The sequence below is a fragment of the Salmo trutta genome, chromosome 28 (genome assembly GCF_901001165.1).
Source record: "Salmo trutta chromosome 28, fSalTru1.1, whole genome shotgun sequence".
Taxonomy (NCBI): Eukaryota; Metazoa; Chordata; class Actinopteri; order Salmoniformes; family Salmonidae; genus Salmo; species Salmo trutta.
This window is the reverse complement of record NC_042984.1, coordinates 17,127,097-17,141,942: the sequence shown is the minus strand read 5'-3', so window position 1 is coordinate 17,141,942 and position 14,846 is coordinate 17,127,097. Positions and strand designations below refer to the sequence as shown.

Here is a 14,846-nt window from a genome sequence, read left to right as displayed (position 1 = left end):
CTTTACATTGTTTAACTTGGGTCAAACGAGTCAGGTAGCCTTCCACAAGCTTCCCACAATAAATTGGGTGAATTTTGGCTCATTCCTCCTGACAGAACTGGTATAACCAAGTCAGGTTTGTAGGCCTCCTTGCTCGCACACACACCTTTTCAGTTCTGCCTACAAATTTTCTATGGGATTGAGGTCAGGGCTTTGTGATGGTCATTCCAATACCTTGACTTTGTTGTCCTTAAGCCATTTTGCCACAACTTTGGAAGTATGCTTGGGGTTATTGTCCATTTGAAAAACCCATTTGCGACCAAGCTTTAACTTCCTGACTGATGTCTTGAGATGTTGCTTCAATATATCCACATACTTTTCCTCCTCATGATGCCATCTATTTTGTGAAGTTCACCAGTCCCTCCTGCAGCAAGCACCCCAACACCATGATGCTGCCACCCCTGTGCTTCACGGTTGGGATGGTGTTCTTCAGCTTGCAAGCGTCACCCTTTTTCCTCCAAACATAACGATGGTCATTATAGCCAAACAGTTCTATTTTTGTTTCATTAGACCAGAGGACATTTCTCCAAAAAGTACGATCTTTGTCCCCATGTGCAGTTGCAAACCGTAATCTGGCTTTTTTTAAATGGCGGTTTTGGAGCAGTGGCTTCTTCCTTTCTAAGCGGCCTTTCAGGTTATGTCAGTATAGGACTCGTTTTACTGTGGATATAGATACTTTTGTACCCGTTTCCTCCGGCATCTTCACAAGGACCTTTGCTGTTGTTCTGGGATTGATTTGCACTTTTTGCACCAAAGTACATTCATCTATAGGAGACAGAAGGCGTCTCCTTCCTGAGCGGTATGACGGCTGCGTGGTGTCATGGTGTTTATACTTGTGTACTATTGTTTGTACAGATGAACGTGGTACCTTCAGGCGTTTGGAAATTGCTCCCAAGGATGAACCAGACTTGTGGAGGTCTACAATTGTTTTTCTTCTGAGGTCTTGGCTGATTTCTTTTGATTTTCCCATGATGTCAAGCAAAGAGGCACTGAGTTTGAAGGTAGGCCTTGAAATACATCCACAGGTACACCTCCAATTGACTCAAATTATGTCAATTAGCCTATCAGAAGCTTCTAAAGCCATGACACAATTTTCTGGAATTTTCCAAGCTGTTTAAAGGCACAGTCAACTTAGTGCATGTAAAGTTCTGACCCACTGGAATTGTGATACAGTGAAATAATCTGTCTGTAAACAATTGTTGGAAAAATTGTGCCACACAAAGTAGATGTCCTAACCAACTGGTCAAAACTATAGTTTGTTAACTTGTTATGGATAGAGGGCAGTATTTTCACGGCCGGATAAAAAACACGTACCCGATTTAATCTGGTTATTACTCCTGCCCAGAAACGAGAATATGCATATAATTAGTAGCTTTGGACAGAAAACACTCCAAAGTGTCTGAAACTGTTTGAATGGTGTCTGAGTATAACAGAACTCAAATGGCAGGCCAAAACCTGAGAAGATTCTGTACAGGAAGTACCCTGTCTGACCATTTCTTGGCCTTCTTTGTCATCTCTATCCAAAACAGAGGATCTCTGCAGTAATGTGACACTTTCTAAGGCTCCCATAGGCTCTCAGAAGGTGCCAGAACGTTGAATGATGACTCTGCAGTTACTGGCTGAAAAACAGTAGCGCATTTGGATAGTGGTCGATCTGAGAACAATGAGACGGGCGTGCGCATGCATGTGAAGAGTCCATTTTACATTTTCAGTCTTTGAACGAAAACAACGACTCCCGGTCGGAATATTATCGCTATTTTACGAGAAAAATCGCATAAAAATTGATTTTAAACAGCGTTTGACATGCTTCGAAGTACGGTAATGGAATATTTTGAAATTTTTTGTCACGAAACGCGCCGGCGCGTCACCCTTCGTTACCCTTCGGAACGCACGAACAAAACGCCGCTATTTGGATATAACTATGGATTATTTGGAACCAAACCAACATTTGTTGTTGAAGTAGAAGTCCTGGGAGTGCATTCTGACGAAGAACAGCAAAGGTAATCCAATTTTTCTAATAGTAAATCTGAGTTTGGTGAGTACCAAACTTGGTGGGTGTCAAAATAGCTAGCCTGTGATGGCCGGGCTATCTACTCAGAATATTGCAAAATGTGCTTTCACCGAAAAGCTATTTTAAAATCGGACACCACAATTGCAGAAAGGAGTTCTGTATCTATAATTCTTTAAATAATTATGTTTTTTGTGAACGTTTATCGTGAGTAATTTAGTAAATTCACCGGAAGTGTTCGGTGGGAATTCTAGTTCTGAACGTCACATGCTAATGGAAAAAGCTGTTTTTTGATATAAATATGAACTTGATTGAACAAAACATGCATGTATTGTATAACATAATGTTCTAGGAGTGTCATCTGATGAAGATCATCAAAGGTTAGTGCTGCATTTAGCTGTGGTTTTTGTGACATTATATCCTAGCTTGAAAAAATGGGTGTCTGATTATTTCTGGCTGGGTACTCTGCTGACATAATCTAATGTTTTGCTTTCGCTGTAAAGCCTTTTTGAAATCGGACAGTGTGGTTAGATTAACGAGAGTTGTCTTTAAAATGGTGTAAAATTATCATATGTTTGAAAAATGGACGTTTTCAGATTTTCGAGGAGTTTGTATTTCGCGCCACGCCCTATCATTGGATATTGGAGCGGTGTTCCGCTAGCGGAACGTCTAGATGTAAGATTAACAAGACATTTTTGGAGTGGTTGAAAAACACGTTTTAATGACTCCAACCTAAGTGTATGTAAGCTTCCAACTTCAACTGTAATTAGGCCACTAATTATTCTTGTCCGGTCTGTCATAACACTTTACTGTTGTGATCTCTTAAATGCTTTAATCAGCCAGTGTGGTCCGAGGAGTAGAATGGTGTTGAACCCAATAGCTAGTCCATCACAAAAAGGGAAAATAAATACCAGAGGTTGCTATGCACAGGCATGCATATGGAAAAAAAATAACAATTAAGCATGAACAGTAACACATGTACCATCTTTTCTTATCAAAAACACATCAATGTGTTTATATGAGTAGAGGTCAATTCCATTAAAAAAGACAGTTTGCTGACACATTGGTATTCTGGTCATAAACACCAAATTATCTGAGCTAAAATATTAGGCTAAAGTGTGTTAAATAACAAACACTGAAATTAGTCTTACCTTTGCATGTTGGGTAAGGAGCTGACCAGCCTTCTATTTCACAGGTCAGACTGGCTTGTCCCTCCATCTCATATCCAGCGTTACATCTATACGTCACAAAAGACTTGTACGTGTAGGGGGGACGGCCATCAATCTGAACGCCATTCTCAACAACATGAGCAGGACATGAGACCACTGCAGACGTAAACAAAGAGATGTCATTCGCTGCTGTTTTGAGGTAAACAACATAACAAAAGTATATTATTTATTAGTTTTAGACTACTTGAAGCAATAAACAATGTTGGTATAATCACCCATTTATGAATAATGCAACTAATCATTATCTATCAAATAAATATGGTAGATTCTATTGAAACCCACTTCCTGAGCTCAATGTTGCATCATGGTTTTTAGAATAGGCCTACACATTAAACATGCTTTAGATTGCTTGCTTAGACTGTCTCATGCACATCTGTGATAATGTTTGATTTTATTAAGCTAGATACTGTGATATTTACACATTTATCTTTCAGAGGTCATCTGGAACTTGATCAGGATTGTGTGGTGGAGGGAAAACGTGGAAGCCCAAATAGATTTTAATCAGTGTAAGCAACATGTGTCAAAGTCATTCCATGGGGGGCTGAATGTCTGCGGGTTCTTCCTCCTCCCTTGTACTTGATTGATGAATTAAGGTCAGGAGTTAGTAAGGAACTCCCCCTCATCTGCTCGTCTTAATTGAAAGGAGAAACCAGTAGACACTAGGCCCTCCATGGAATGAGTTTGACACCCCTGGTGTAAGCAGTTCATTATTGTTTTGTTAACAATCATACTTATAAACGGGGAAAAAAGGAAAGCTTTCAACATACTTTTACACTCAGGTGGAGCTGGCTGGAATTCTCCATTCTCACGGCAGGTTATGGATTTAGTTCCAACCAGAGTGTAATCCTTCTCACAGTCATATTGCACTACACTTCCATAGTTATACGTATCTTCAGGTGGGACAGCAGGCCCACCGTTGACAATGTTTGGGGGCTTTCCACACTTCACCACTGCAGATTAGAGCACAACAGCAGTTATGAAGAGTTGAGTCAGGAACAAGCACAGAACTGTTAATGTTATTTTCACTTGACATGCTCCTTCAGATTACCAACCTTCACAAACAGGAACTCTGCCATCCCAGCCTCCATCCATACAGGTCCTTACACCGCTGCCCACAAGCATATAGCTGAAATATAGAAAGATTAGACAATACGAGACAGTTTTTAGAACTTTGCTTTCAGGATAGTAAGAGTTACAACAGGACTGTTCACAGCTCTGATCAAGATAAGTAATGACAGATAATACGCCTAAAATTGAAATACTTTTTGTTTAGCTTTTAGGGAGGGGAAGTTTGATTAAGGCCCATTTGGAAAAATCACTAAATTAGGCCAACAAATGGACAGCTTTGTGAAAATGTTGACATGTTAATTCAATTTTTTTAATTACATCTAAGACTCAAGAAAGCACTGACCCAGTGTCACAGGTAGCAACTGCCTTGTCTCCAAACAAGACCCCCTCAGAGAGATTAAACCTGCCGTTCATCACTTCTCCTGGGGAGCCACACGACTTCCCTGAAACAACCATAGAGAAAACCAGTCAAACTTTCAAAATGACAGTGAGAATGAGTTGAATGTTAGCACAAAACAGGTCCGAATTTCAATTAGATTTAAGGATGGGCAATGAATATCAAGTTTCAAGTGGGTAAGTAAAAACGGGAAATATTTACAAGAATATGGAACAACTTTTCAGCACAAAAATAAATAGACAATTATATTACTTCCGCATGTCAGTTTCACTTCACTCCACATGCCAGCAGTACAGGTGACTGATGGAGACCCTCCTGTACGGGCATATCCAATTGCACACTGAAAAGTGACGTTTGCGCCATCTACAAATGTCTCTTGAGTGATGAAGGCATCTGACAAAACCATGTTTGGCCCTCCTATGGGTTTGGTGCAGTTTTCAGCTGAAAGAGGAGGAGACAAAATGGAGTTCAATGTTAATGACCAAGGTGAACAAATACAGGAGACAACACCTTCAAGTCAACCCATAAACTGTAGTAGTTTAAGCGGCAAACTACCATCTGTAGAAAGAGAGAGATGCAAAGAAATAGGATTCTGATTCTATACAGATATGACCCCACCTTGAACAGTGAGAACAATCAAGGCCAGCTGGACCATCCATATCGTCAAGGCCCAACAGACGTTAGAGGGCTGCATGACGTCTTTTCTGTAACAAGCAGCACAGAATTTCCTGGTTTGCTTGGTCTAACGTTTTGCCAGATGCCCACCTAAGCAAGTAGTGTGGCCTTCAATTTATCACAATATACTCCTCTTCAGGCGAGCAAAATCTAGAGACTTCCTTAGATTTCCTGCACCAGCTGTTGTTTACAAATATGCACAGACCGTCCCCCCTCGTCTTACCGGAGTGTGCTGTTCTATCCTGCCGGTGCAGCGTATATCACGCTAGCTGAATATCCATGTCGTCATTCAGCCACGATTCCGTGAAACATAGGATATAGGAACATAGGAAATGATGTCCCGTTGGTAGGATATTCGTAATCGTACCTCGTCTAATTTATTGTCCAAAGATTACCGTCAATATTACTCGCCAACGTGCAATGGCAGCTTTTCTACTTGCCTTCTCCAGGTAGGCTAGGTAATGCTATGGAGAAGAACATGAGGGGTCAGAAGCAAAGCCATTGCTAGGCTATATACAGTACACCGAGTGTACAAAACATTGAGTCGCACCCCCTTTTACCATCAGCATAGATTCTACATGTTGAAAGCGTTCCACAGGGATGCTGGTCCATATTGACTCCAATGCTTCCCACAGTTGTGTCAAGTTGGCTGGTTGTCCTTTGGGTGGTGGACCATTACACACACAAAACCCACTGGTCCTAGGCCATCATTGAAAATAAGAATTTGTTCTTAACCGACTTGCCTAGTTAAATAAAGGTAAAATAAATAATAAAAAAAACTGTTGAGTGTGAAAACACAGTACTGTTGCAGTTCTTAACACTCAAATACACCCCATTCAAAAAGGCACAAATATTTTGCCTTGCCCTTTCACCATCTGAATGGCACACATACAGAATCTGTCTCAATGCTTAAAAATCCTTCTTTAACCGTTCTCCTCCCATTCATCTACACTGAAGTGGATTTAACAGGTGAAATCAATAAAGGATCATAGCTTTCACCTGGATTAACCTGGTCAGTCATGGAAAGATCAGTTTATTAGGTACTCCCATTAGTACCAGGTCAGACCCCCCTTTGACTCCAGAATAGCCTGAATTATTCGGGGCATTATACAAAGTGTCAGAAACATTCCATAGGGATGTTGGTCCATGATGATGCGACGGCATCGCGCAGTTTCTGCAGATTGGACGGCGGTACGTTCATGCTGCAAACAGCCTGTTAAATTTCATCCCAAAGATGCTCTAATGGGTTGAGGTCTGGGGACTGCACAAGCCACTCAAGTAAACTGAACAAACTGTCATGTTCCAGCAAATGTTTTTCCACTCCTCGATTGTCCAGTGTTGGTGATCACGTGCCTCCTCTTGTTGTTTTTAGCTGATAGGAGTTGGACCTGGTGTGGTCGCCTGCTGCAATAGCCCATCCGTGACCGATGAGTTGTGTCTGTCTGAAATGCCGTTCTACATACCACTGTTGTACTGTCATTATTAGCTTGTTGCCTGCCTGTTAGCTTGCAAGATTCTTGCCATTCTCCTTCAACCTCCCTCATCAGCAAGCTGTTTTCGCCCACATGACTGCCGCTGACTGGATGTTTTTTTTGCACGTAGCACCATTCTTGATAAACCCTAGACACAGTTGTGCGTGAAAAGCCTAGTGTGAGAAGCCCGGCTACTGTTTCTTAGATACTGGATCCGGCACACCTGGCACTGACGATCATACCACGCTCAGTCGCGTTGGTCACTCGTTTTACCCATTCTAAATGTTCAATCAAACAGTAACCGAATGCCTCGATGCCTGCTTAATATAGCAAGCCACGTCACTCACTACCTATAGGAGCGATCTTTTTTCGTGACTGGGTGGTACCAAATAAACAAAGTAAGTGATTTGTTTATGATATCTATCTATCTATATATATATATATATATAAAAATAATAGGATTGTGCCAATCCGTATCAAAATGCTCTTACTGTGGACATCTTTGTATTAGCCGCAGTAGTAGTGAGCTTTGTTGTAGTCAGAAGGGCTATAAAGACATTACATATACAGTTGAAGTCAGAAGTTTACATACACCTTAGCCAAATACATTTAAAAACTAAGTTTTTCACAATTTCTGACATTTAAATCAGAGTAAAAATGCCCTGTCTTACAGGCTGACTACACCGCTCATGTCGTGTGCAAAATAAATTTAGAAATCTATGTTATTCAATTATTATACCCACACTGGTCGTGTGCACCAACGAGCATCTGCGTTGCCAAGGGCTAAAATAGAAGTCAGTTCTATTTGTGACGCAGATCGCTCTGCAAATCCTGCATCTCCCATCTCTGCATTGGTTTATAGAAGCAGATGGCACGTGCCATCTCCTCATTGGTTATACCCACATGGGTGACTGAAAGACGAACGAGGTCAGCGGCGGTAATGCACTGAATTTATGATAGTTGCCCATAGCAATATAAAGTCAAAGGAAGAAAAAGCCTGGAAGGAGGAGAGATGACTAGAAACAATTCGGTTGACCGTTTTATATGTGGATTAATTGGCAGAGTAGAGGACCTTGTGCATTTCAGGTAAAATAACAAATTGTTTATATCCCAGGACAAATTTGCTAGCAAGTGCAAGCTAGCCATCTAAATTGCCATAAATATTTAATGCTTTTCGACCTGTCCCCAAATTAATATAATTGGTTCAGAGTTTATTTTGATATATTTTAACCTGCGTGTCATGATCGCGTTTGGTGCGGGGGGGGGGGCAAAATACATTTATGCACGATGGTGCACGCGTGCAGCCGGATTGGATTCCGTGTTAGGATCACCACTTTATTTTAAGAACGTGAAGTGTCAGAATAATAGTAAAGAGAATGATGTATTTCAGATATTATTTATTTCATCACATTCACAGTGGGTCAAAAGTTTATATACACTCAATTAGTATTTGGTAGCATTGCCTTTAAAATTATTTAACTTGGGTCAAATGAGTCAGGTAGTCTTCCACAAGCTTCCCACAATAAATTGGGTGAATTTTGGCTCATTCCTCCTGACAGAACTGGTATAACCAAGTCAGGTTTGTAGGCCTCCTTGCTCGCACACGCTTTTTCAGTTCTGCCCACAAATTTTCTATGGGATTGAGGTCAGGGCTTTGTGATGGTCATTCCAATACCTTGACTTTGTTGTCCTTAAGCCATTTTGCCACAACTGTGGAAGTATGCTTGGGGTTATTGTCCATTTGAAAAACCCATTTGCGACCAAGCTTTGACTTCCTGACTGATGTCTTGAGATGTTGCTTCAATATATCCACATACTTTTCCTCCTCATGATGCCATCTATTTTGTGAAGTTCACCAGTCCCTCCTGCAGCAAGCACCCCCACACCATGATGCTGCCACCCCCATGCTTCACGGTTGGGATGGTGTTCTTCAGCTTGTAAGCCTCCCCCTTTTTCCTCCAAACATAACGATGGTCATTATAGCCAAACAGTTCTACTTTTGTTTCATCAGACCAGAGGACATTTCTCCAAAAAGTACGATCTTTGTCCCCATGTGCAGTTGCAAACCGTAATCTGGCTTTTTTTTATGGCGGTTTTGGAGCAGTGGCTTCTTCTTTCTAAGCGGCCTTTCAGGTTATGTCAGTATAGGACTCGTTTTACTGTGGATATAGATACTTTTGTACCCGTTTCCTCCGGCATCGTCACAAGGACATTTGCTGTCGTTCTGGGATTGATTTGCACTTTTTGCACCAAAGTACATTCATCTATAGGAGACAGAAGGCATCTCCTTCCTGAGCGGTATGACGGCTGCGTGGTCTCATGGTGTTTATACTTGCGTACTATTGTTTGTACAGATGAACGTGGTACCTTCAGGCGTTTGGAAATTGCTCCCAAGGATGAACCAGACTTGTGGAGGTCTACAATTGTTTTTCTTCTGAGGTCTTGGCTGATTTCTTTTGATTTTCCCATGATGTCAAGCAAAGAGGCACTGAGTTTGAAGGTAGGCCTTGAAATACATTCACAGGTACACCCCCAATTGACTCAAATGATGTCAATTAGCCTATCAGAAGCTTCTAATGCCATGACACAATTTTCTGGAATTTTCCAAGCTGTTTAAAGGCACAGTCAACTTAGTGTATGTAAAGTTCTGACCCACTGGAATTGTGATACAGTGAATTATAAGTGAAATAATCTGTCTGTAAACAATTGTTGGAAAAATTGTGCCATGCACAAAAGTAGATGTCCTAACCAACTGGCCAAAACTATAGTTTGTTAACAAGACATTTGTGGAGTGGTTGAAAAACACATTTTAATGACTCCAACCTAAGTGTACGTAAACTTCCAACTTCAACTGTAATTAGGCCACTAATTATTCTTGTCCGGTCTGTCATAACACTACTGTTGTGATCTCTTAAATGCTTTAATCAGCCAATGTGGTCCGAGGAGTAGAATGGTGTTGAACCCAATAGCTAGTCCATCACAAAAAGTGTAAAAAGGGAAAATAAATACCAGAGGTTGCTATGCACAGGCATGCATATGGAGAAAAATAACAATTAGCATGAACATTAACACATGTACCATCTTTTCTTATCAAAAACACATCAATGTGTTTATATGAGTAGAGGTCAATTCCATTAAAAAAGACAGTTTGCTGACACATTGGTATTCTGGTCATAAACACCAAATTATCTGAGCTAAAATATTAGGCTAAAGTGTGTTAAATAACAAACACTGAAATTAGTCTTACCTTTGCATGTTGGGTAAGGAGCTGACCAGCCTTCTATTTCACAGGTCAGACTGGCTTGTCCCTCCATCTCATATCCAGCGTTACATCTATACGTCACAAAAGACTTGTATGTGTAGGGGGGACGGCCATCAATCCGAACGCCATTCTCAACAACAGGAGCAGGACATGAGACCACTGCAGACGTAAACAAAGAGATGTCATTCACTGCTGTTTTGAGGTAAACAACATAACAAAAGTATATTATTTATTAGTTTTAGACTACTTGAAGCAATAAACAATGTTGGTATAATCACCCATTTATGAATAATGCAACTAATCATTATCTATCAAATAAATATGGTAGATTCTATTGAAACCCACTTCCTGAGCTCAATGTTGCATCATGGTTTTTAGAATAGGCCTACACATTAAACATGCTTTAGATTGCTTGCTTAGACTGTCTCATGCACATCTGTGATAATGTTTGATTTTATTAAGCTAGATACTGTGATATTTACACATTTATCTTTCAGAGGTCATCTGGAACTTGATCAGGATTGTGTGGTGGAGGGAAAACGTGGAAGCCCAAATAGATTTTAATCAGTGTAAGCAACATGTGTCAAAGTCATTCCATGGGGGGCTGAATGTCTGCGGGTTCTTCCTCCTCCCTTGTACTTGATTGATGAATTAAGGTCAGGAGTTAGTAAGGAACTCCCCCTCATCTGCTCGTCTTAATTGAAAGGAGAAACCAGTAGACACTAGGCCCTCCATGGAATGAGTTTGACACCCCTGGTGTAAGCAGTTCATTATTGTTTTGTTAACAATCATACTTATAAACGGGGAAAAAAGGAAAGCTTTCAACATACTTTTACACTCAGGTGGAGCTGGCTGGAATTCTCCATTCTCACGGCAGGTTATGGATTTAGTTCCAACCAGAGTGTAATCCTTCTCACAGTCATATTGCACTACACTTCCATAGTCATACGTATCTTCAGGTGGGACAGCAGGCCCACCGTTGACAATGTTTGGGGGCTTTCCACACTTCACCACTGCAGATTAGAGCACAACAGCAGTTATGAAGAGTTGAGTCAGGAACAAGCACAGAACTGTTAATGTTATTTTCACTTGACATGCTCCTTCAGATTACCAACCTTCACAAACAGGAACTCTGCCATCCCAGCCTCCATCCATACAGGTCCTTACACCGCTGCCCACAAGCATATAGCTGAAATATAGAAAGATTAGACAATACGAGACAGTTTTTAGAACTTTGCTTTCAGGATAGTAAGAGTTACAACAGGACTGTTCACAGCTCTGATCAAGATAAGTAATGACAGATAATACGCCTAAAATTTAAATACTTTTTGTTTAGCTTTTAGGGAGGGGAAGTTTGATTAAGGCCCATTTGGAAAAATCACTAAATTAGGCCAACAAATGGACAGCTTTGTGAAAATGTTGACATGTTAATTCAAATTATAGATGTAATTAAAAAAAATATATAAGACTCAAGAAAGCACTGACCCAGTGTCACAGGTAGCAACTGCCTTGTCTCCAAACAAGACCCCCTCAGAGAGATTAAACCTGCCGTTCATCACTTCTCCTGGGGAGCCACACGACTTCCCTGAAACAACCATAGAGAAAACCAGTCAGACTTTCAAAACGACAGTGAGAATGAGTTGAATGTTAGCACAAAACAGGTCCGAATTTCAATTAGATTTAAGGATGGGCAATGAATATCAAGTTTCAAGTGGGTAAGTAAAAACGGGAAATATTTACAAGAATATGGAACAACTTTTCAGCACAAAAATAAATAGACAATTATATTACTTCCGCATGTCAGTTTCACGTCACTCCACATGCCAGCAGTACAGGTGACTGATGGAGACCCTCCTGTACTGGCATATCCAATTGCACACTGAAAAGTGACTTTTGCACCATCTACAAATGTCTCTTGAGTGATGAAGGCATCTGACAAAACCATGTTTGGCCCTCCTATGGGTTTGGTGCAGTTTTCAGCTGAACGAGGTGGAGACAAAATGGAGTTCAATGTTAATGACCAAGGTGAACAAATACAGGAGACAACACCTTCAATTCAACCCATAAACTGTAGTAGTTTAAGCGGCAAACTACCATCTGTAGAAAGAGAGATGAAAAGAAATAGGATTCTGATTCTATACAGATATGATCCCACCTTGAACAGTGAGAACAATCAAGGCCAGCTGGACCATCCATATCGTCAAGGACCAACAGACGTTAGAGGGCTGCATGCCGTCTTTTCTGTAACAAGCAGAACACAATTTCCTGGTTTGCTTGTTCGGTACTGTAACGTTTTGCCAGATGCCCACCTAAGCGGATCAACTTCTCGCAATATCCACTAGCCGACTAAACTCAACGATTTATGATGGAGCTGAGCAGCGACTAGTGTGCCGATAGGAGCGCTGGCGTCACAAAATTAAGTTATCAAAAACGACATTTTTCGGCACCTAAATAATAGCACGCATGATTAATGTGACGTCGGAGTTTCAGTCCACCCAACTCCATTGTAAATTGTAGCGTTTGATCGGCTAGCTAAATATCCACTTGCCTTAATCACACTGTTGACAAGGAAATACACATGTCACTCACAATAAGGTTTGCCTAGCTAGCCCAAGAATGTACTCATAAGGAGCCTACAGTTATTCCTTAAAGCTTGATGTTAGATGATTCCTCACCCTGAAAGTAGTCTATGGGCCAGGAGAAACTAATCCATGGTTTAGTTCTTTATACAGCCATTACAAACTTCAGCTAACTTAAATCAATGGAAGTGATGGGGGGCATGTGAGTATGATGTGTTTTGGCCAAATCACCTTTAAAAAGTTACATCAAACCAAATTCAGAAAGTTGATTTTAGGTGATTGACATTTTCCTCATGATCTATTGATTTTTGCTAGCAGTTGCTAGAATTTGTAATGGTGGTTTAAATACAATTGTACCATGAATTACAGTTTCTCCTGGTCCATAGACATGTTCGCAGGATAAGGAACCATCTAACGGTTGTAAAATGGTGAAATAGCCAAGGACCTTGCATGTTATTTTCAAAACAGCCAAATACTGAATAGATTCTAAACTGCGATAACGAGTCCTTTACGTTCATATCACAAATGCAAAATATACACTGGCTTTATCACATTTGCAGCCGACAGCATTTTTTTCAGTTACAACACAGGCGTTAGGAGAATGATAGAGCGCTAATTAGCCTCTTTTGTAAACACATGCTGTAAAATGGGAGATATGGTCGTGTGGGAACTCTGACCCTATTACGTGTGTTGTAATTTAACCTTTTTATTATTTCTAGCTGACATGAAAGATAGTTCAGACTGGTCTCATAGACTAGACGTAACATAGTATAGTCAAGGACACTCAAATTAGTATGATATGCTACGATAGGTATGGTTACATTAGACAGGTAACGTAAGGCAAGCGTGTTGCGTGTTCGAATCTCATCATGGACAACTTTAGCAGCTTCGCAACTACTTAACCACCCAAATAACGTTAGCCACAACAAATGGGAATTCATAACATATGTTTCGCAAAAAATACTGTACCACTTGCAAATGAGTAACATATTGTACGAAACGGATGATGGACGTTCACAAATGAATACATACCATAAGAAAAGTAACATATAATACTAAAGAGACTGTCGTAGATGTATGTAAAGAATCATATGAAATGCCTACGTTGGATAACTACGTTCCTTATGTTTTAAAAATGGTACCGCAAACGATCACATCGAGCATCTGGGCTCTTAAGAAAATGCCCCTGGGAAGAAGATACCACATACTGTACTGTCTTTGAAGACACCTTAATCAAAAAAACAATAAAGGTAGTTAGCGTCTATGAATGGAGTAGGACCACCTAGCTAACTAGAATTGTAGCTGGATCGTCTAGCTACCGTGTTTGCGTATATGGCACTTTCTAGAATAATTTACAATAATTATCAGCGTTATTTGGAAGAAATCTTACCTTATTGTTCAAATGGTCTGTAGGCTTCACCTAGAAACTATGTCTGCCTGGCTAGCAACATGACGTTGGTGTTACACCTGTGTTTGAGGGCAGTGCTCCTCCCTTTCAGGTAGGGCAAGGGGCCGTGTCCTTAATAAAGGGACAGTAAGCAAGCAATTTATTTTTTTATAATTTTTCAAAATGTAACCTTTATTTAACTAGGCAAGTCAGTTAAGAACTAATTCTTATTTACAACGATGGCCAAATCCGGACGACGCTGGGCCAATTGTGCATCGCCCTAGGGGACTCCTAATCGCGGCCGGATGTATTGCAGCCTGGATTTAAACCAGGGACTACAGTGACGCCTCTTGCACTGAGATGCTGGTGCCCATTTCGATTTGGGGAGGAAGGGCAGTTGGCACAAAAAGGCATAGCACATAAAAACACAAATAGAAGTGATTGTCAGGGCAGTGGGAGACTCCCCAAACATACGGAAGAAGGTACTCTGGTCAGATGAGAATTGAGCGTTTTGGCCATCAAGGAAAACACTATGTTTGGCACAAACCCAACACCTCGCATCGCCCTGAGAACACCATCCCCACAGTGAAGCATGGTGGTGGCAGCATCATGCTATGGGAATATTTTTAATCGGCAGGGACTGGGAAACTGGTCGGAATTGAAGGAATGATGGATGGCGCTAAATACAGGGAAATTCTTGAGGGAAACCTGTTTCAGTCTTCCAGAGATT

General features: G+C 40.8%; 1 protein-coding gene across 3 annotated transcripts in view; it reads right to left on the bottom strand.

Annotated features, from left to right (window-relative positions):
* LOC115165641 (complement receptor type 1) overlaps window positions 1-14,200 on the bottom strand; it is a 54,563-nt gene extending 40,363 nt beyond the window's left edge. For 2 of the 3 annotated variants that reach the window (XM_029718895.1, XM_029718896.1), the window contains exons 1-12: window positions 14,120-14,199; window positions 12,306-12,391; window positions 11,942-12,130; window positions 11,636-11,735; window positions 11,266-11,339; window positions 10,981-11,163; window positions 10,136-10,309; window positions 4,994-5,182; window positions 4,688-4,787; window positions 4,329-4,402; window positions 4,044-4,226; window positions 3,199-3,372 (exon numbers count right to left, since the gene is read on the bottom strand). In XM_029718895.1, coding sequence (XP_029574755.1) covers window positions 3,199-3,372; window positions 4,044-4,226; window positions 4,329-4,402; window positions 4,688-4,787; window positions 4,994-5,182; window positions 10,136-10,309; window positions 10,981-11,163; window positions 11,266-11,339; window positions 11,636-11,735; window positions 11,942-12,130; window positions 12,306-12,381 — 1,516 coding nt within the window. In that variant the 5' untranslated portion in view covers window positions 12,382-12,391; window positions 14,120-14,199. Of the gene's footprint in view, window positions 1-3,198; window positions 3,373-4,043; window positions 4,227-4,328; window positions 4,403-4,687; window positions 4,788-4,993; window positions 5,183-10,135; window positions 10,310-10,980; window positions 11,164-11,265; window positions 11,340-11,635; window positions 11,736-11,941; window positions 12,131-12,305; window positions 12,392-14,119 lie in introns of all 3 variants that reach the window. The other variant, XM_029718897.1, reaches the window with a different exon arrangement.
* Between the last annotated feature and the right edge of the window lie 646 nt (window positions 14,201-14,846).